This window comes from Eretmochelys imbricata, chromosome 6 (genome assembly GCF_965152235.1).
Source record: "Eretmochelys imbricata isolate rEreImb1 chromosome 6, rEreImb1.hap1, whole genome shotgun sequence".
Lineage (NCBI taxonomy): Eukaryota > Metazoa > Chordata > Testudines > Cheloniidae > Eretmochelys > Eretmochelys imbricata.
The window spans coordinates 59,733,141-59,753,899 of record NC_135577.1 but is presented as its reverse complement, the minus strand read 5'-3'; the positions used below and the strand labels follow the sequence as shown (position 1 = coordinate 59,753,899).

General features: G+C 55.3%; 1 protein-coding gene across 9 annotated transcripts in view; it reads right to left on the bottom strand.

Moving 5' to 3' along the window:
* Window positions 1–5,841: 5,841 nt before the first annotated feature.
* The window catches only part of DGKZ (diacylglycerol kinase zeta), an 88,029-nt gene continuing 73,111 nt past the window's right edge, over window positions 5,842–20,759 (bottom strand). For all 9 annotated transcript variants that reach the window (XM_077818606.1, XM_077818609.1, XM_077818603.1 and 6 more), the window contains 7 exons: window positions 19,892–20,082; window positions 16,947–16,978; window positions 15,324–15,367; window positions 14,680–14,800; window positions 13,925–13,961; window positions 13,509–13,608; window positions 5,842–9,521 (listed from right to left, as the gene is read on the bottom strand). In XM_077818606.1, the coding sequence (XP_077674732.1) occupies window positions 9,405–9,521; window positions 13,509–13,608; window positions 13,925–13,961; window positions 14,680–14,800; window positions 15,324–15,367; window positions 16,947–16,978; window positions 19,892–20,082 (642 nt within the window). In that variant the 3' untranslated portion in view covers window positions 5,842–9,404. The remainder of the gene's footprint in view (window positions 9,522–13,508; window positions 13,609–13,924; window positions 13,962–14,679; window positions 14,801–15,323; window positions 15,368–16,946; window positions 16,979–19,891; window positions 20,083–20,759) is intronic.

The window sequence follows — 20,759 nt, the reverse complement described above, 5'->3', positions numbered from 1 at the left end:
GGCGGTTTTAAGGAGGTGATGTGTCACTGGCCCAAGCAAAGGCCGGGGAGCCAGTGCAGGTGCTGGAGAGGATGGGAGGCACACACCAGGCGGGCAGCCGCAGCCAGCAGAGCAGGAGGAGGCGCTGCAGGGACTGTGAGACCTGGGGCTGTGCCCAGAGCCGACAGGGACTCTCCTGGGCCCCACACTCTTCCCACGCCCACAGCCCTCAACTCAGCCCAGCAAGGGAGCTCCTGGGGGCCAGCCTGATAGCCCAAGGCCAGGGTTGGAATTTAACACAGAACAGAGGCCCCAGCAGCCCACCCCTGAGCCTTCGGGATGGGGGGGGGTCACGGCCCCGAACCCTCCGCCCCCCCCCCCAGATGCTGGAGAGGCGGGGCTCAGCAGGGCAGGAGGGTGAGACTGGGCTGCAGCCGGCCCCGGGGCGGGGTTTTTCCTGCGGAGCGGGGCTCCTGGAAAGCCCCGGTGTGGCGGAGTCCCGCTCTAGCGCTGCTCCTCCTTCCGCAGCAGGGGGAGCGCAGCCTGCTCGGCGCCCAGCGGGACCCCCGCCCCACCAGCGCGGGGAGAAAGAGCCGCCTCGCCTCCTTCCGCTGCGGGCTGGAGAGGGGCCACGAGCCAGAGCTGGGGATGAACCGCGCAGGGGGTCGGGGTGCCGGATCCGAGCGAGCTCCCCCCCGGGAATGTGCTTGGTGGGTCCTAGCCACGGGATCAGGGCTGGACACTGAGGCACGGTAGTCCGAGGAACCCTGAGTCCAGCCGGGCAGGCACTTCACCTTCGCCTCCCCAAGGGAAGACCGAGGGCCCCTTGTTAGGGGTGGGGAAACTGAGGCACGGCGCAGGGACTTGCCCCAGGTCACACAGCGAGTCAGTGACAGGGTTCTGCCTCCTTGAGGCACCGGGCACTGCTAAGGTGCCCACCAGGGGGGTGTCCTGGCGGCCGGCCATGCGCGGCTCTCAGGCTGGCAGGAGGGGCTGGGGCACAGATCCCCCTTTTCTGTGCGAGGGGGCTGGGCAGACACCAACCCCTTCCCCCCATTTCCTAGATGCACCGCGGTGGCCCCAGCGTGCCCGGCAGATGACAGCCCCTGCGAGGATCCCCCCGGGCAGCCCCTCGCCCGGGAAGGAGCGTTCCCCTCCGGCGCGGATCAATGTTCCCCAGCAACCTGTCCCGGGCCCCGGGCTGCGGCGAGACTCGGGGCAGCATCGCCCCGGGGGCCGCCCGGGACGCTGCCCACGGCTCTGAGCCGCGTTCCCCATCCAGAGGAGCCGCCGGCAGCGGGGGAGCGTCGCCCTGCGCTCCGGCTCCGCACTTACTTGTCTGGGCGCTGAGCTTTGCTCCGGTGCTCGGTCTCCGCGCGGCTCCCGGGGGTTAATCGCTCGCTGCCCCGCCGCCGCCGCGCTCCCCAGCTCCTTCCCTTTGTGTCTTCAGAACTAGTTTCAGCTGGTCACATGTGGACACCACCTCGCGGAGCGCAGCGGCCCCTGACGTCGCTCCCAGCTGACAACAAAAGGTAGCTCGAGCCCAAACTTCGCCGGCTCCGCCCCCCTGGCCGAGAGCCAGGCCCGGCAACAAAAGCAGGAGCCCAGCCGCGAATCCTGGCCCGGGCCGCCCGGCCTTGGGGCAGGAAGAAACTGCCCGTCTGTCTGTCCTCGGCCTGCTCCCAGCCCCAGGCCTGCTGGCTTGAACCCCATTACAAGACCTGGTGGTAAAGACATTGGGCCAGCTCCCGAGGAGAGGGGGTCTGGGGTAATTTACACCTTCACCCCCCCCCCCCCCAGCAAGTAAGGTACGCGGACAAAGCAGGGGAAGAGACCTGGACTGCCAGACGCTTTCTACCCCAGTGCCAGGAGACCCCCGCAAAGGATCAGGCATCCTGAAAAACATCTGATCAAACAGTGAAGAAGGAAAACTTTAACCCAGCTGGGGAGATAGTAGAGATGGGCATCACCCACTCAGTAACCTGCCTCCAGATCAGGCATGGGCAGCAGTGACCAACAGACACTGGGAGCAAACACAGTTTTTGACCTTATCCCCACTGCCTTGTATCCATCCCATAGAGACTTGAAGAGGTCTGTGTCTTTGTTACCCGTTTGCAATAGTGGTCATGCCAGTGAAGTCTCTTAGGTTGAATTGAATTGACTCAGAGGCAGATTCAAGGGGGATGTGGCATGGCAGGGGAGATTACATGTCAAAGATTGGATCAAAGGGGCATCACTTACCCACGGAGGGGACCTGAGACAAGGGGTCTGTTCCACCCCTTAGAATCAGACCCACCTCTGAATCTGGTCCAGCAACTCTGCAACCCTTAGCCTTGGATGCATCTTTCCCCCCCACTTGGATCTCTCACACTGGGCACAAAGCAAAAAAAGCCATTCAGGGAAATAAAAGCACACTGGTGACAATGATTTCTTCCCCCACCCACACTCCATCTCCAGTGAAGAGGGGAATGCAGGAGCCAAGCCAGCTCTCCTGCTTTGCTGCCCAGCAGACTGCAGGACTGGTGTCATGCCTAAGGAATGGGGTTGTGGTGGGGAATGAAGTCATTTTTCCACCATCCCCTCTAGAAGGATGTTGTAGAGAGAGCTGAGAAGCTGCAGATTTCATAAACCGCTTCAGAATCTGAAATCTCTTTCCAAGAGAGTCCCGCTTTTGACTCACACATTGCTGGCAGTTTCCTGACTGACTGTCCAGCATGGCACATGTGTGCATGGTGCATGCGGGAGTAAGCACAAGCTCACATGTAGTTAAACTCTGGACTAGGCTTCCAAGGGAGGTTGTGGATCCCTATCATTGGAGGTTTTTAAGAACAGGTTGGACGAACACCTATCAGTGATGATCTAGGTTTACTTGGCCCTGCCTCAGTGCAGGGGGCTGGATTTGATGACTTCTCAAGGTCCCTACCCATCGTTCTGGAATGATGTCTAGAGCATACAGGGGGTGAGTGAGACCCCAAAGCAGAGCAGAGAGCACATGCCTTTTGCATTGTCTCGTTTCTTTGTCCATTACTCAGATACTAGTGGGCAAGCAGAAGCTCCTACTGTGATCCGTGACAATCAGCTGCCTCCTTCTCCATTCATTGTTATCCCAGGCCCAGCTCTGTGTGGTGTCTGGCCAAGCCAGGACTGTGTGGGGATGTGAGAACAAGGCAGTACACAGCTGAAGAGGGAAAACCCCTGAGAGGAACAAGAGTGATTCTTTCGCGTTCTCCACAGGGATGTAATAAGGAGCAATCGGAGTGAATTTAAGCAAGGGGACATCCCAGTTGAATCTCACAAAAAGCATCTTGAAGGCTGGATAATTGTTTCCCCAAGGGGCCATAGTGAAAAAACCATCAGTGGGGATATTTAAAATGAGATTGAACCAGAGCCCGAAAGGGATAAACAAAGTTCAACCGCACAGAATGTGAGGAGCTGCCTGCCCTGGGTGTGGCAAGCTGGTCGGGCTTGCAAGTCTCTAACATTAGCATCACCATTATGCCCATGGGCATGACCTGTGACGTAACAGACCCTGGCTTGTGGTACCAGTGAAATAGCCAGTTCTGAAGGCAAGAGCTGCTCGTTTTTGCTCAGTCATTTCTGGACCATGGAGCATGAGAACAGGAGGTACCAGGGCCCTGCTAGTGTCTCAAGCTGAATCTGCCCAAAGTGCTTCGATACTGAAGGTCAATAGTATTGTTTTTCTTTCCTCGCTCTCTCTCCCCTCTATTTCTGCTCCTCCCCCTGGCTTTCTCCCATACTCCCCCTTGGTCCCTGGGGGACCAGAGGATGGTGATGACTGTTTGGAAGGTGAGTGGGGAGCAGAGTGCATTTGTAGGGTTCTCTTTCTAATTGCAATGGAGGTGACAGTCCTGTGCTTGTCCCTTCTGAGCCCTCAGGGAGGGGATGCAGGGGGACATTATGTCCTCCTCTGGCTCAGAAACAAAGCTCTATGTTTGCAAAGAGGGAGCAGAGTAGGGAGGGGGCCCAGGGCCAGAAACCCAAGGGCATTTCCCTGCAGCTGCGTGGATATCTGTAAGGCAAAATATAATCCACTGCCTGTTGGCTTGATTTTTAAGATGGCACATGCCTTAAAGGAAGGTGGCACTGCCTGGGTGTAGCTCTGTCCTGGGAGAACATGGCATGGGTCCTCTGGAAGGGTAGCCTTGTCTCGTTTGTAGTTGGTCTGGAGGGTAGCTGATGTGGGTAATGATTAACACGGCCATATGTGCACTGTCCTGCCCTCAGCACAGGGCCTGGTTAGTGCAGGCCAGGTTTGTGTGTATATTCAGTGACATACATATGCTGGCAGGGCATGCATCTGACACTCACTCGGGTACCCCGACACACATGAGCGTGCAGATGCACACAAATGTATTTCTGGCACACACCTCCAACCACCTCTAACACACACAGGATTCCATAGGAACCTCTGCAGTCCATGTCCTGCTGGCCAGGGGGAGTTTCAAAAATTCACTACCCTCTGTATGGAACAGTACAATCCCCCAGCCCCAGCCCAGGGAGCTGGAGGCAGAGTCCCAAAACCTCCCAGAAGAGCAATGGGATTTTTGAATTCTCTTCCCCCTCCCACAAGCTGGAAATCTCTGGTCTCTGTGCTTACTGACAGTCCCTGCTGGGGAGAAATTGTCCAAATGCTGAGGGGTCTGGGCACTGAAGTGGAACTGACCCGTCCCTGAAATCCCAGCATGTATGTTTGATCCCTGGCCCCAGAGCCAGAAGGGCTGGGGCAATTTAGCATGTACTACACCAGCCACACACTCCTGCCATTAGCTTCAAGGGGCTGTTAGTGACACAAGGCTCCCAGGGGATGGAGGGAATGTGTATATTGGGGGCAGAGGGGAAGCTTATAAACCCCAAACAATTTACGGAATGTAGGGGTGTGAAGGTGGGTCAGATTACTATGCAACCCTCAGGGTTCCGAATTTGAGGTGTGAGTTAAATTTCCCAGCCCTCACCCCACCTCATTAATTAGCAAGATGCTGTGTCCATCTCCAACACCTTCATGAGTGCAGCTCAGAGCACTGTGGGGGTAGATCAGGATTGTTGTCTCTGTTTTACATAGAAATAAACACAGATGAATTGCTCACGCTCACATGAATGATTCAATACCAGAGCTGGAAACAGAACTCAAGAGTCCTAGCTCCTAGCCCTCTGATCCAGTGACCATCCCACATTCCTCTCGTGGACATAGGAAGACCACCCAGGAATCCTGCCTTCCAAGCCCCAGCTCTATCTACTAGAACATACACCCTTCCAGAAATGGGAAAAGAACACAGGAACCTTGGGTCCCAGTCCTTGCTCTAACCCCCAGAGTGCATCCCTTCCCAGTGACATGATCTCTCATGGGTAGGTTGCTATCAATGCTACAAGTGCTCTTTGGGAATAGTTAATACAAATAGAAACATTTCAAATTATAATAAACAAACAACCCTGCAGCTGCAAAGGGTCTGATTCTGGGGGGACAAACTCCCAGAAGCCTGACCCCAAAAGAAAGAACAAGATGCTCAAGACAACAGGCAGCAAATTAGGAGCTCACAGTCCCTGCTTCAGTCATGCTGATCATCAGGGTAAGGGGGAGAGTTTTCTCCATGCTACACTGCACTGTTGGATTGCTGGCCAGGTGCACATGGGTGGGGAGGGGTCTCTGAAAAGAAAGGCCTTGGGCCTAGGTAGGGAGGATCTGATCCAGCAGGGAAACCCAACACCTTCTGAGCTCCTGGCCAGGGCTTAGAACGGAAGCGGTGTTACTGAAGGGGCACCTTAGTGTCACACATAAGGCTGATTAGCTCATTCCTGTAGCATCTATCATCCTTGCAGGTCTCAGAGAGGGAGGGAAACAGGCAGTAAAATGTTCATCTTTTTATTTTAATGGCAAGAAACAACAACATCCAAACGGTCAAAGATGAAAAGCGATGGGAGCACAGGCTGCTGTCCAGGCACACGGCCTGCCAGAGCCGCAGTCCCAACAGAGTTACAAATATACCAGTCCTAAGAGTCTAGGAGACAGGAACCAGGCATTGCACAGAATCTCCACCCTCCAGTATTACAAAATACTCTCCTCCTCGCATAAAAACAAGCCAGGCTTGGAATTGCACAGCAACTCAGCTCATGGGCGCGCGCACACATGGGGGAAGTGGTCAGCGTGTGTTTGAACTACCTGTACAAAGACGAAGAGAGCATACAAAATCGGGGAACGAGAGGACGGGCTCAGGGTGTAAACGCTTCCAGGCCAGGCTCAGTGTCCCAGCAGAGAGCGAGCAGTTTGTGCCATTAAGGAGACATAGCGTCTGTCCTGCTGTTGGCTAGCGGCAGCCACAGCTGGACGATGAGGCCCTTTACCCTGACCCTCTGCATATGTGTGAGAGATGGACATGGAGATCCATCCATTAGGCAGCATCCTCCAATGGTGCCCAGCACATGACAAACAGCCTAAACTGGTTCAGAATCACCTTCCTCTTTAATGCACAAGGGCAGGCCCATGATGGCCCACCTGACCCAAGCAGCTTGCTCACAGTGCATGCCAGGGCCTTTAGTTCCCAGGGGCTGCTGCACTCCTGCATAGGAGAGCACCACACATTTTATGGATGCTGGGTGCAGGCTTGCTAAACTGCCATGCCCCCCCCCCAACCATCTGGAGAGATGGGTCACTGGCCCATTTGTGCCATGGGGCATAGCTGTATGCAAGAAAGTCCCCCTCACCCCGACAGAACATGTGCTGGTTGTTTGCATTCTTCGCTGGTGCCCCACACATCTCCTGCAGGTCCAAATCCCCCTTTTGCCTCAGAACCGGGGGCATCTGGCTTGCAACTGTGGTGGCCAGGCACACGTTAGTTCTCACCATATGGTTCTGTCTTCACCTGGGGTGGGTGGGTGGGTGGGGGTGCGTGTGTGGCAAGGCCACGCAGAGGACAGGCACACACAGCACAGGAGGGGGAATCCCTGGCAGCAGCAGAGACCCAACACTCCTGTCATCATAGTACTGACACAGCAGGTTAAGCGAAACAGCCCCAAGGGCAGATCACAGCAACCAGCTCTGTGTCAGAGCAGCTCCCACAGACATCAGCTCCACGCCAACAGGAATAATGGGGGGTGGGGGTGGAGGGGAGAAGTGGCTCCAGGTCCTTCTTGCCCCCGATCCTGCTCTCCTTCCACCCATGCCGGGAACAATTAACTACTGAAAACAAAGTAAAAAGCAGGTTCCCGCCTCTGTAAACAAAACCAGAAGGGTCCTAAGGAACACCAGCCCCACCCTCCCTGAGCTCCGAGTGCAGCCCCCCACAGCCCCAATAGTCAAAGACCTGCTGGGCGAGTGGAGCTTCCTGTTTCTCAGAGCCACCTAGGAACCCAAGGCTGAGATGAACTCACTGGAAGGCACTCACCTCCTGGCTGCTTCAGAGCACAACATGGCACCACTGAGCCTTCATGTTTCACTGCTTGTGCTCCACACCAGAGATTCACCCCTGAACTACTCAACTTCTGGTCTGGACAGGCCTGGTACCAGCCTGCCCTCCCTCAGCCAGCTCCCAGCCACCATGCTCTGGCAGGGTCAGACACTGGGGCAGTGTGAAGGGTCACACCCCAAACAGCCCTGGACTATTTAAGGCTGCTGCACCCACCCCAGCACAAAGCCAAGTGCAGGCCAGCTGACTACTGGCTTGATACGTCTCCCAGGTCCCAGGATTAGAGCTCCCCCGGGAGCAGAGGAGTGAGCCTCATTGTTCTGGAATGTTTGGGGCAGACTGCACTGCCTCTGCCAGGGATGGGGGCCACTGCGGGAAGGTAGCTCCCGCTCCCCTTATCTGTTGAAAAGGCAGCAAATGAAGTGACTAAGATGGCAATGGGGCATGTGCGTGAAACTGGGTGAGCAGGGAGCTCCAAGCAGCTCGGGGCAGACAGGAGGGGCCACACACAGAACTGGGGGCCCCAGCCCAGACAGTGGGAATCTACATGAAAGCTAAGGAGCAAGGGGTGGGATTATGCAGGGCCCAGAAGGGAGCAAAGTGGGGAGAGCTGGGCAAAGGGACTCAGACTGCATCTCGTGAACCATGCTGATAGGGGGCTGGCGTGGGAGCCCCATTGCTTGGGCAAAGCCCTGGGAATAGACTGAAGGGACTACTCCTGCCCTGGCCATGGGGCCAGAGGGCTAGACAGGGCCTCATCTAGCCCTTACCTCTAGGAGCTGTAGTTCTTGGGCCCTGGGCTGCTTTTACCAGATGCTGGATCCAGCTCCCCGGCGCTCTCGGTACAGGAGTATCTGGTCTATGGCACGCTCCAACCCCCCAGAAGCCTCCCCAACTGCACACTGAAGGGGTCCAGGGCAAGCGCTCCCAATGTGGGTGCTGGCGCGGCAGGAACCCGGTACTAAGGTTAGAGACAAGCTCCCTCCTCAGCCTGGCAGCCTCCCTGCTGCGTAAGCAGCACATATTTTTACCCACACTTCCAGCAGGCTGGTGTGCAGCAAATTAGAAGCACATGTGGAGGAAAGGGAGGCAGCAGATGAACTCCGGGAGAGGAATCAGGAAGGGGGGGGGGGGAGGGGGAGTGCCAGAAGGAGGCGGCTTGCGAGACCCGGGCACATTGCTGACATTTTGTTGTGGCACCTGGGTCCAGTTTTAACAAGCAGACAGCTTGCTTGGAACTCGGGGCAGATTTATGGGCATGGCTCCACTGGACATGCCAGGGGTTCTGGCCAGCTGTTGGGGGCCCCCTGTGCGGCTGCATAGGGCCTCAGAGCAAAGGGAGGAAGCAGGAGTAGGAGGTGGTATGGCAGCTGGATAGCAGTTAACTTCTCTCAGGCCCACAAGCATCCCCAATTATTCTGCAGTCGGGACAGCAGAGCTAGTGCCAACTGCAGGAGCAGGGCTGCTCTCTGGTGACCCCCTGTGGCGGTCTCAGGGAGTGATGTGGGCAGGTTCTGGGGGTAGGCCCCTGAGGGTTGGCGGGGGCAGTACTAGTGGTGATGAGCCCAGTGGAACCGCAGCACATGGAGCCATGACTGGGGCAGGCAGGTGGAGGCTGAACAACAAGAGTCCACAAGGACTACTGAGTCTCTTGAGGGGGCACCATCCATCACTCCCACCAACAGGGGCAGCACAGAGGCTCCATCTCTCCCCAACCGCGGAGATGGCTCCTATAGGATGCGCGGGTGGGAGAGCTGCCGGAGCAGAGTCCATCCAGTGCAGGGTGTATGGAAAGTGGTGGGAGATAGCTGGGGGGGGAGTGAGTCCCAAATGTCCATACAAATGAATACAGTCTCAGCCAGGCCTGGGACAGAGCTGCTGTCGCCTCTTCCCCCTCCTCTGGGACTAAGTAGAGATCTGGGAAGGGCTGAGCCGGACCCGCAGCATGGAAGTCGCCCTCCTGTCCTGCCCGCACTGGCAGGACCACGTGGTAAGGCACACTGAGCACTACACAGCCGTCTCCTGATCCTCCCGCTGGATCATCTGGTAGTGCTGACGATGTTCGAGGTAGGCAGCCAGGTCAGGGTCGTTGGCCTTCTCAGCTCTGTGCTTGGGGGTGTCTCCCTGTGCAGAGGAAAAGGGAGCAAAGCAGAGGTGAAACATCCAAACACAGACCCACAGGAGATCCCTCCCCACAGCCTGCAGCCAGTAACTCTGAGTGCCAGAGGGGCTCCTCCATACCAAATCTGCAGAGGCTGAGAGTCTGTTACAGCCCCCATCACAGAGCACTGAACCTAGAGCTTCAGTTGTAGCAGCTGTCCCCTCAGCTCAATCCCTGGTGTGGTGGCCAAGATGGCGGCCGCCACATTTGCACCCCTTTCTCCCTGCCATTTTACATCCTGCAGGGCTGACCATGGGCATGAGAGAGCTGCTCTTACCATGTGGGGAGAGCTCTGCTTACAGCCTCTGCTTGGCCTGGTGTCTCTAGTGAAGAGCTGGGACACCACTAGCATTATGCTGCTCTCCTTCCACCAGACACCTGCGTCCCTCCCTGCCTCAACAGCTTCGTGCCTGGGGTAGGCCCCCCCATGGCTTCCCCTTTCATGGCTGTGTTGTTTGTAGCCTAGTAAACTGGTTTTCAAACTGTGAGGCATGTCTGGGGGTGGGGTGGTGCACAATTAAGTTACTGGGAGGGTGCGAGGACCTGACTGGTTACAAATTTTTTCTTGTTTCTTCAAAATATTGACGACAAAATAAGAATTCCTCACACTAGCTGCCAGGCTGAAAGATGGAGGAGGAGGGGCCTCTCCTTCCACAGGAGGTTGCGGGGAAGGAGAGGGGCCCATACAGCTCACTGGCCTCTCCTGAGGCTGATACATAGAGGCCCCCTGGGGACATAGTTTCTCCCTGCCCCCACAGGCTCTTGTGCATGTGTGGTGGGGATCACACTAGAGCCAAAGGAGCCTATGACCTCTCAGTGATTCTAGCAGGTCCCAGAGGCAAGGGCATAAGGAGAGGGGTGCAGCCCACCTGTCTGTGTCCTGCTGGGGTCACCCACCTGGAGTGGGTCACAGGCAGGGGATGCTCATGGGCTGGGGAGCAAGGGGGCACCCTGGCTAGGTTGGGCTCCCAGCCCCCCTGGAAATTTCTGTTTATAAGAAGGAGGGGAGGTGCTCCTGGGACATGAATCTCTGAAGGGGGACCCAGCAAAAGAGTTTGGGAACTTCAGGCCTAGCAGAAGTGCTGCTTTCCCACAAAGCCGCAGGCTGGGAGTAGGGTTTCTAGGAGTGCAGAGCCCAGGGTCAAACTGCTGCTGTCCATATTTGGTTCCCTGCAGGGCATGTGGCCAAGATGTGCGGTGTGCAATGTCTGGTGATAATAGGTTTGCCATAAAGGGAAGGGAAGCATGACTGGAAGATATAGGTGCATGCTGGAAAGGATACTTAGATTTTGCTAAGAGACTGGAAGGTGCGGGCTAGATAAGTCCCTGTCAAGCCCATTTGCACCTCCTGCTGGCTAGGACAGAGACTGTCCTGTCACATGTATTCCCCTCTTCACGCACTGCATATAAAGATGACCAAGACTGGTCTCTCTGACTGTCCAGTCTCTGTAACCTGCTGCTTTTTCAGCTCTGTGGAAAGCAGGCTAGGCAGAGTGAGGGGGAGAGAGCTGAAGGACATGTGGGGGGAGGAGTGAGGTGTACGTCTGAGGAGCACTTTGAAACACCATCCCTCCCTCCTCCCCCCAGTAACTGCTCCTGCTCCTCAAGGAGGCTCACATTTCACCAGCTTATTGCAGCCATCTGGACTGTGTCCACTAATGAACTCCCGCACTCCATAAAAAGCAAATCTGTTAACAGCTTTCAGCTCCGTCTCCTCTCTCCTCCCTTCCCCCTCCCGCTGGTTAACTGCCCCTGCTCCTCTGCGCTGAACAAACCCTCCGCTGAGCAGGGCCAAGAAAACCTGGCACTCTGCCACTTCCATTGAAAACCCCCTCCCCAAGGAGAGTGCAACTTATCCACACTGGCTCTCAGAGCTCAGCAGGGTGAAGGCAGCCAGAACAAGGGGGAAGGGATCCCAAGCCTCTGGGACAATCCACATCTATATTTCATTGGGGCAAACAATGCTCAAACACGCAAGGGTCTCACAAACACGGATGCAGCTGCAGACAGAAGCCCACACACACAGAGGAACACAGAGGTACAAAGGCAGATAGATGCAAGGCACACACAGGTCCACTTGCAGTCACAGAGTGTAGGCCCAGGATCTCACAGGGATCTCCCCTGGCAGGGCTGGAGCCAGTGTGTTGTGCTTCACTGCCCAGTGCTCCTCCAGGGGTCTCCTCAGTAGGCAGAATCTAAACGCTCATTTAGCAAAAGGAAATACTGTGTTTCCCTTCTGACTGCACAAGCCCTGATGCAGCGCTGCCTGCTCAAGTCTGCAGAAACACAGTCTGAAACAAGAGCTGCAAGAGGCCCTCCGTGCAGCCCAACTGATTCACGTAACATGACGAAGCCCAGCCCCATCTACCCTGGTTTGCTTTGCCAGAGGTGTATGGGACCCAACTGTTTTGTATGCACAGTACCAAACTGTATTACACTCTGTAAGGATCAGGGTTCACATACAGCTTCCAGAATGTGGTTTGTTCTTGCCCATACTACAGGAAAGTTCTAAGCGGTCAGTGCTGGGGAGGACATGGGACTTCCTTGACAGTCACAAGGCCAGGTGTGCATTTATACAAACAGACACACCCCCGCTGGGCCCCCTCTCCTCCAGCTGGGCAGTCAGTCCTTAAAAAAATTCCCTTCAGCACTGGCTCGGGGGGGGGGGGGGAGGGGCACTTGCACCTGAGAACTCAGGGTGACAGACATCTGGGTCCTTCTCACTTCAACAGAGAGGATTCCATGCCCAGAGATCTTGTGGTGGGACCTCAGCAAAGCTGTTTTGGCAAAGCCTTCCTAGCCCCAGCCCAGGCCTCAGCCTCCTACTTTGGTCCTTTTCTCCTTCGTTTCTATGGCCACTCGATGTGCCCCCAAGCAAAACCATTCCTGATCTGGGCACATGACAAGGCCCGAGTCGTTTGCTGGAAGTTAGGAAGGCAGGGCAGCTGCCAGGGAGTGTTTGCAGAGCATCTCCCTGGCTGCTGGCAAAGGGTTTGATTGCAGCCTAAAGCATTCAGAAGTTTTTATAGCCTCATTAGGGTTGGCTGCCCAGGTGAACTCCTCTGCTGTATCCCAGCCCTGGGAACCTCTGGCACCAAGACATAACCGCACCTCTTGGCTATCTACCAGGTCCCAGAGCTGGCCCGGCACTGAGATGCTATCATGTTCCCTGTGCTATATCCCGATACACAGAGCTTTGACACAGAGACACGTCTGCTTCCCCGCCGCTGTATGCCAGCCCCTGGGAACCTCTTGTATCAAAACATAACCTCGCCCTTTTTGCTACAACTCCTCTGGCAGAGACATGACTGCATCCCAACCACTGTGTCTTGGTCTTCACGAGCCACTGGCACCAAGACACAGCAGAATTTATTCTACGCATAAGTGACACTGCCTGACCCACTTGCTAACACTCTCTGTGGGGCTGGCTATTCGGAAACACGCCCTGCCTTTGCATCTCTCAGAGCTCCCTCCTCTCCCCATCCCCCCACTCGGGAGAGCTGACAGCGCTGCTGGGAGGGGAACTCTCTGGCGAGACTGTCCTTGCAATGACCTCAGATGGTGGGAAGAGGGGAAAAGAAACATTCCACCTACTCATTTAGAAAAAGCACTGGGGCAGCACAGAAGAGCTAGGAGGAGACACCCTTTGTGCAGCTCTAAGGATCTGCTGCTTAGTGAGTGGGCAGGGGTAGGTGAGATTTTGTGCTCCATGCTGAACTACTGGAGAAGCCCGAGGCTCCAGACTGTATCCAGGGACCCCCTTCGCATAGGGAATGTGTGGCACATTTGGCTGGGCTCTAAGCTAGTGCCCTCACATTCCCTTCACTGCTCCTCTGCTGAGCCAGCTGGCTCACACCTTCTGAATCTCTGCTCCAGCCATTCACCAGTGCCCCATGTACACCCTTATTCCCAGAACTCCCATCTCCCATTCCCAGCCCATCTGACCTTACCTGCAGGTCTGTTTTCATGAGCGAAGCCCCAGCCTCCACAATGTAGTGGCAGATAGTGCGTTGGCGCAGGGCAGCCGCCTGGTGCAGGCTGGTCTCGCCACTGGGGAGAAGAGACAAGGGGAAGGAATGAGATCCCCAGGCAAAGCGAGAGGGCAAGTGACATACACAGGGGCTGCAGTGAGGGACCCCTGCTAGGGAGGCCTGGGATGGGAGGCGAATTCAGTCTGGTCACACTTCTTCAGCAAAGGACCCCACCCCTGCCTCAGAGAGCACCTGGGTGGGAGGAGAATTCAGTCTCTGGGGCTGTTCAGTCCAAGCCTAGTGTGGAAGTGGTGGCTGGCAGTTGCAGTGAAGGCAGCTGGGTATAGAAAACAGAGGGTTTGGGCATCAAATAATACAAACCACAAGCAACTTACTTCTCGTCTTCTGTCGCATCGAGGATCTCTGCAGGGGCTGGAGAGAGAAAGACAATGTGGGGTAATGAGACCAGCCTGCTTGACAGAGACCTTCTTGCACACTCCCCAGCAATGCACAGCACAGTCTCTTCTCACACACCTGGGGTCTCCTGCATACCACTGCGGAGACCTCATCTGATAACTGAGAGAGACCCAAGCAGCTAGAGATGTAGCTGCCTGGGAACAGTGGCGGAATCTGGCCGGTAGGGTTGGGGAGGAGGAGTTGCCCCTGGACTCAAATACAGAGAAATGTAAAAGAAAAACCAGCCCTCATTCTGGTGAGACCCACCAAAACCCAAGCTGTGAGCTGCCCCCACTGGCAAAAGCAGGTAACTAGAAAACAGACAGGCATCAATACTTGAAACTGACCAAAATACTCCCGGCCATGTTGCAGCTTCAGTTGCCTCTGGCTTCGGTGAGATCACACGGGTATCACATAAGTCTGAGGCTGAACCTGGCCTTGTATTTGCCAGCGAGAATACAAACAACAGGAAGGAGGGACGGGACACTCCCCAGCCTTGCAGAGAGGCGAGAGGTTGCCACAAACAAAGCAAGGCAGAGAGAAGGGCATCTGAACACTAGCATCATCCCCTTCGAGCAGAGACTTGTAGAGAGGCGCAGTGAATTCGGCCTCCATCCCTCTGTGCCAGCTCCAGGGGTCATGGCACCCCCATCCCAGAGCTGTACCAACAGCTGGATCCAGGCTCCCAGCTTACCATTCTCAATGACGTATTTGACAATCTCCTTGCTCCCCGATTTGACGGCATGGTGCAGCACGGTCTGACCTGAGGAGTCTCGCATCATCAGGTCCCCTCCTGCCTGGTGCAGCTCTCGAAACTACAGGAACACAAGTCAGCTCTGGATTAGAGTCTCCTACTCAGACCTCCTCTAACCTCTGAGCACCAGGGCAAGAGCTGTGCCTGTGGGAAGGCCCTTCCCACTCACACCCTGCAGGGCGGGCCTTTGCCAGCAGAACCTGCAGCAAGATTACCTGAGTATATGCCCCAGGGTAGGGAACTGAACTGCTCTCCAAACTCAGCCAGCAAGGCTACAGCTGCCTTCATCTAACGCTGCACATGCAGCCCTCCCAGAACAGCATTCCTTGTTGTGAGCCTATCTGGACCCCATCCGGCACTGCTCGGAGGAAGCTCACACTGCTAAGGACTCTCCATGCACCGCTGTGAGGAAGGAGTCACAGCTGGGGCTAGCAGGGCAATGACAAAGCCTGGCTAACAGGCACCAACAGGGTGCTGGAGAAGGGATGCTCACGCCACACTGGGGTCCCAGCTAGCTGCTGTGGGGAAAGGCACAGCACCCCCCTAGCACTGTGGCTGCATTCGTGGCACATGGCACCTCTTACCTTCTGGAAATCATTACTCTTGGCAGCGGCTATCAAGGCGTTATCTGCAGAGAGGAGACACTGGTCAGGATGACAGAAGCCAAGCAGGAGATGGGAAGAGAGAGGGCTGCTTGTGCAGGGGGAAACTCTCTCTCTCTCTGCACATGCACGCGCACTGACTGAGCTGCCGTGTATCCTACAGTGGGGCAGGTGGAAACACCAAGGAGGTGCAAGTGGAAGGCAGCCTTTTTCCCAGGCTCTCTTCCGTTTCAGTCTCTTCTGGGCTAAGAGGCAGTTTCAATAGCAGAGTGACACAGTCCTCGCCCCAGGCCAGTTCACATCGTGCACTTCTGGAGCTGCCTTAGGACACGGCTCACAGCCTGTTAGTGCCTGTGCAACGGGAGCTGCCAGAAGCATGTTTCTCCAGCACCACAGTCTGTGCCAGTGACCTCCTCCCAGTGTGGGAGCAGGGCCAAAATCTTCCCTCCCTCCCCAGCTGCTGGGCACAGCTGGCTGCTTCCTGCTGACAGTCCCCGAACATCAGGGCGCTGCTGGCAGGGCATCCCTGGGCCTGGAATTCCCCTGAGTCCAATCCCCTCACACAGGGCTTGGGAGGAGAGGGGTTCGGGGGAGCCACTGGCCAGGCTGGTTTTGCCTGGAACATGGCATGCACCAGAGGGTTAGTGGGGGGCTCAGCTTTATAATGCTGGGTGCCCCCAGAGGTGGGGGAGAGGTAAGGAGAAAATGGGGGCAGCCCACGGGATGAGGTGTGAGGGGAGAAACACCCATGGGAGCGGGGAGGAGTTAGACCACATTCCCCGGGTGCAAGGCCAGGCCCCAGCTTTGGCGAGGTCCAGAAGGAATGTTTTCAAGACCATGGAAAAAGTAACTCCTGAGGTGGAGGGGAAGAGCAGGGTGAAGGGCAAATGAGGGGGTCCCCAGGGAGCCGGCCAGCTGGGATGCCTCTCACCAGTGACTCATTCACACGTCCAGGAACCGGCTCTGTTCAAGCTCCAGGAAACTTTTTCCATTTGCTCAGCTGAGGGAGGCCCCTGACCTTGCGCTCCCCCCTCCCAGAGCCCCTGCCAGTGCCTGGCAGAGACAAACACCACCCCCAGCAACACATCTCAAGGCCTGGATTCTGCAGGTGGGAGATTAACCTCACCACCCTGTCATTTCCTGCCCCACACTTCACAAGCAGGCTGGGAAAAGGCTCCCTGCACTGCTCCACTATGCAAACAAATGGCTATCAGGTCTCTCCAGCCAGTCACTCCTGCCGCTCCCCTCGGGGAACCTCCCTGGAGAACCTGAGCCCCGATCCCCCTGAATGGCAGTGCATTGTGCAGTCACTGCAACGTCAGGTGTGACCCTCTCCCTTGCCACCCCATAGGCTGTGCAGTTCTCGCAGAGCCTATGGTTGGGTCTGGATCCCAGACAGAGCAGTGCCATGTGACACCAGCAGGGGCGGGGCTCTCCAGACATTCCCATCACCCTGTTTTCTCAGACAACGATAGCGCTGAGTTTGTGGGGAACACAGAATCAGGGCAGGGACTCAGGTGCATCGGCTAGTATAACCCTAAGTGTGACAGGAACAGGGAAGCCAGAGACTTGCCAAAGGCCTGCAGCACAGATTGAAGGACTTACCTTCGTGGCAGGGGCAGCCCCCTGCTTCTGAGCTGGAAGAGAAGAGAGGGAGAGATTCAGAACTGACACTGTCAAAAGCCATGATAAGCAAGTCTTCTGCAGCAAATTCCCCTCCCCTGCACTCGTCTCTGTGATCCTCACAGGCACAGCCCATCAGCATCCCTTGCTGGGAGAGGCTAGGACTGGACTAGTTGGGAACTCCTTGTGATGAAGTGGGAATTTTCTGTAATATTTTATGAGTCCTGTTTGTGCCTCAGTTTCCCCTATGGGCTGTGCTGTTACTTAGGGGGTAGAAAAGGGCTGTTTGCTCAGATGTAGATTCGGGTGTCACTTAAATGTGTGGGGCTTGGTCCCCATATCAATGGAGCCTCTGAAAAGAGGACAGCAAATCCAACTCTCTGGACATTGAGACCTAGCAATCAACGACCTAGAGAGATACACTTACCCACCTCCCCAGGGGGGTGCGGGAGGGGCGCACAGCTGGGCAGTATTTCCCAGGTCTGGAACAAAGGAGGACTCTAGGTGTGGGGATAAGTGTTGGCTGCTGGAGGCAGCCAGGGAGGCTCTCACCTGGAGCCTGACCAAGGAGAGAGAGCAAGCTTGAACAACGGGGTTCACTACAGCTTGGCTGGGCTATGGGCAAACCTGAATGGACCAGGCTTTAACCTTCCTGCCTCTTTGCTCACTTAAGGAAGTTGCTATGCTTTGTTCCAGGTAACTTCTAAACCCCCCCGTTTTGACAATGCTGCGTGTCACTGCACACGCTTGGCGAGGTGCATTAATCCCTAAAGAGCATACAAATCTCCTCTCTCAGATGGATGTGCTCAAGAGCACTCTCGGTGTGAAGCAGGAGCACTGCAGGCACAAAGGTCCAGCCTAAGGAGGCAGTGAAGCCGCATGGCTTACTCTGGAGGAAGTGAGAGACTCCTTTGGGGTCTGGCACACTGAAGGGGTCCCCCCCGAAACTGTTCTAAAGATGGGGTGGTAGCACCGATCCTGTGGCTCTGTGACACTTCCCCATTGCGGGAGCCCTGCCTGATGGCTAGTCAAGCTGGGGCTGTGTGAGCAGCAGAAGTTTCCTGTGTACCAGCCTGCCACTGGAGAGACACTGCTGCTGAGAGACCAGCTGCATGGATGCCAGCTGGGATAGGACGGGAGAAAGGAATCACACAATCATAGAAATGTAGGGCTGGGTGGGACCTCGAGAGATCATCTAGTCCAGCCCCCTGCGCTGTGGCAGGGCGAAACAAACCTTGACCATCCCTGACAGGTGTTCATCCAGCTTGGTCTTAAACACCTCCAAAGATGGGGATTCCACAACCTCCCTTTGAAGCTTGATCCAGAGCTTAACTACCCTTATAGCTAGAAAGTTTTTCCTAATATCTAACCTAAATCTCTCTTTCAGAAGATTAAGCCAGTTTTCTTGTCCTACCTTCAGTGGGCCTGGAGAACGACTGATCACCATCCTCTCTAGAACACTCCGTAACATATTAGTAGACTGGTATCAGGTCCCCCTCCGTCTTCTTTTCTCAAGATGGAACATGCCCAGTTTTTTTAACCTTTCCTCATAGCTCATGTTTTCTAAACCTTTGATCATTTTAGTGGCTCTCCTCGGGACTCTCTTCAGTTTGTCCCCATTCTTCCTAAAGTGTGGTGCCCAGAACTGGACACAGCACTCCAGCTGAGGCCTTTTCAGTGCTGAGTAGAACAGGAGTTACCTCCCCTGTCTTACATACAACACTCCTGTTAATACACCCCAGAAAGGCAGGAGCTGTTTTCCCACTTGCTTTACATGGTTACTCATATTCAATTTGTGATCCACTAGAACCCTCCGACCCTCTTCAGTTGCACTCCCACCTAGCCAGTTATTCCCCATTTTGTAGTTGTACATCTGATTTTCTCTCCCTAGTGAAGTACTTTGCACTTGTCTTCACTGAATTTAATTTGATTGATTTCAGACCAATTCTCTAATTGATCAAGGTTGTTTTGAATTCTCATCCTGCCCTCCAAAGTGCTTCCAGCCCCTCCCAGCTTGCTAGTATTCCCATTGTATAAGAATACTTTCCACTTGGTTATCCACCTCACTAATGACAATATTGAATAGTGTCAGGCCCAGGATTCACCCCTGTGGGACCCCACTAGATACACTGTCCCAGTTTGACAGTGAACCATTGAGAACTACTTTGAGTACAGTTTTTCAACGAGTTGTATATCCACCTCATAGTAATTTCATATAGACCACATTTCCCTAGTTTGCTTATGAGACTGCCATATGGGATTGTGTCAAGCTGTACTGTAACTCTGTTAAACAAGGAAATTAGGTTGGTTTGGGATGATTTGTTCTTGACAAATCCATGCTGGATATTCCTTATAACCCTATTATCTTCCAGGTGCTTACAAATTGAAAGATTGAGGAAATTAACCTTGCCTTAGCAATGACACCCATTCCTTCCATGACTTGGTTTCTTTCCCCTCCCTGGCCCATCTCCACCACTAATTTCTTCCCTTCCCAGCTCAGTCAGTGACACCTACCCCTATCCCAGCTCTGTGTCTCAGCCCCCCCCCAGAGAACCATCTCCCTTTGCCATGGGGGCTAGCAATGGGAAACGAGTTCTGGAGTCTCAATCAGCCCTGGACTGATGCAGCTAAACTAGAGCCATGGGTGCAACCCTCCAGTGCAGCCCCACTGCCCCAGAGTCACACTTTCCTAGGGTGGAATATGCATGGGGAGGAAGGGAAGATTGTTGGTCTCCATAGAGGCAAGCTGCAGAGACAATTCTCACTTGCGTCACACAGAGCTGGTGTTTCGCTTCAGAGCTCAGGATTCAGAGCAGCTAAGCCAGCGCCAAGCCTCTCAGGCTGGTCCTTCTTCCACTCCTCCCTCAGACCCTTCTCCCCACCCCACAAGGCCATTCTCACCTGCAGACCAGAGTGGTCAGTCTCACCTGAGGGCTGGTGAGGAGGGTGGAGAGGATGAGGAAGAAGGGAAAGCAAAATGGTGCCCTGTGGGAGTGGAGGACAAGTCAACGAGGTCAGGAATGGCGGGCGAGGTGCCCACAGTGTGGGTGATCACCAGCTCTGGGTCCAGCACAAAGAGCTCATCCTGGGAGATCTCCGTCACGTAGTTGAGGTGCTCCTGGAAGGTAGAGATCAGCCCTTCAGAGAGGGGATCCACCCACCCCAGGCCAGTCACCCTGGGGAAACACCCCCCCACTAGCAACCAGAGCAGCATTCAGGGGGGTGATGGCCCATGGCAGCTCAAAGGGGCCGGCATGGGAGTGGAGTTGGGACTGGAGTTGGGACTGGTGCCCATGGCAACTTAGAAGGGCAGCCCCAGCTTGCCACACAGCTCTTCTTAGACTGATCACCATGACCCTGGCCAGGTCAGATGCTTCTGAACAATGATCGCTGTGTGGAGTGGAGTCTCAACGAGAGATGGAAAAGTCCTATCAGGGTCTCTTGTCTCCAGCAGAGTGTAGGTTGTGCCCAGTCTATTTTTAAGGTGTTGCCCCTTTCCTGGAAGACTCTTCCACAGCCTCACACGTCTCACTGTCAGGGCGTCTGCAGAGACTCCACTAGAACATCTCCTCTCCAAATCCCCGCCCACATCCCTCATTATGACCCTATGTAATCCCTTTCCACCCTCAGCAGCTACCCCGGGATGATGTTTGCAGACTATCAGCACAGGCTAAGTGCCCCTTAGCCAACCTGGACGGATTCAACTCTATTAATCTCTCCTCACAAGCCCGTGTTCATTCCTGTTGCCCTCCTCTAATCTTGCCTTCCAATCTTCCTCTGTCAGCAAGGGACCCA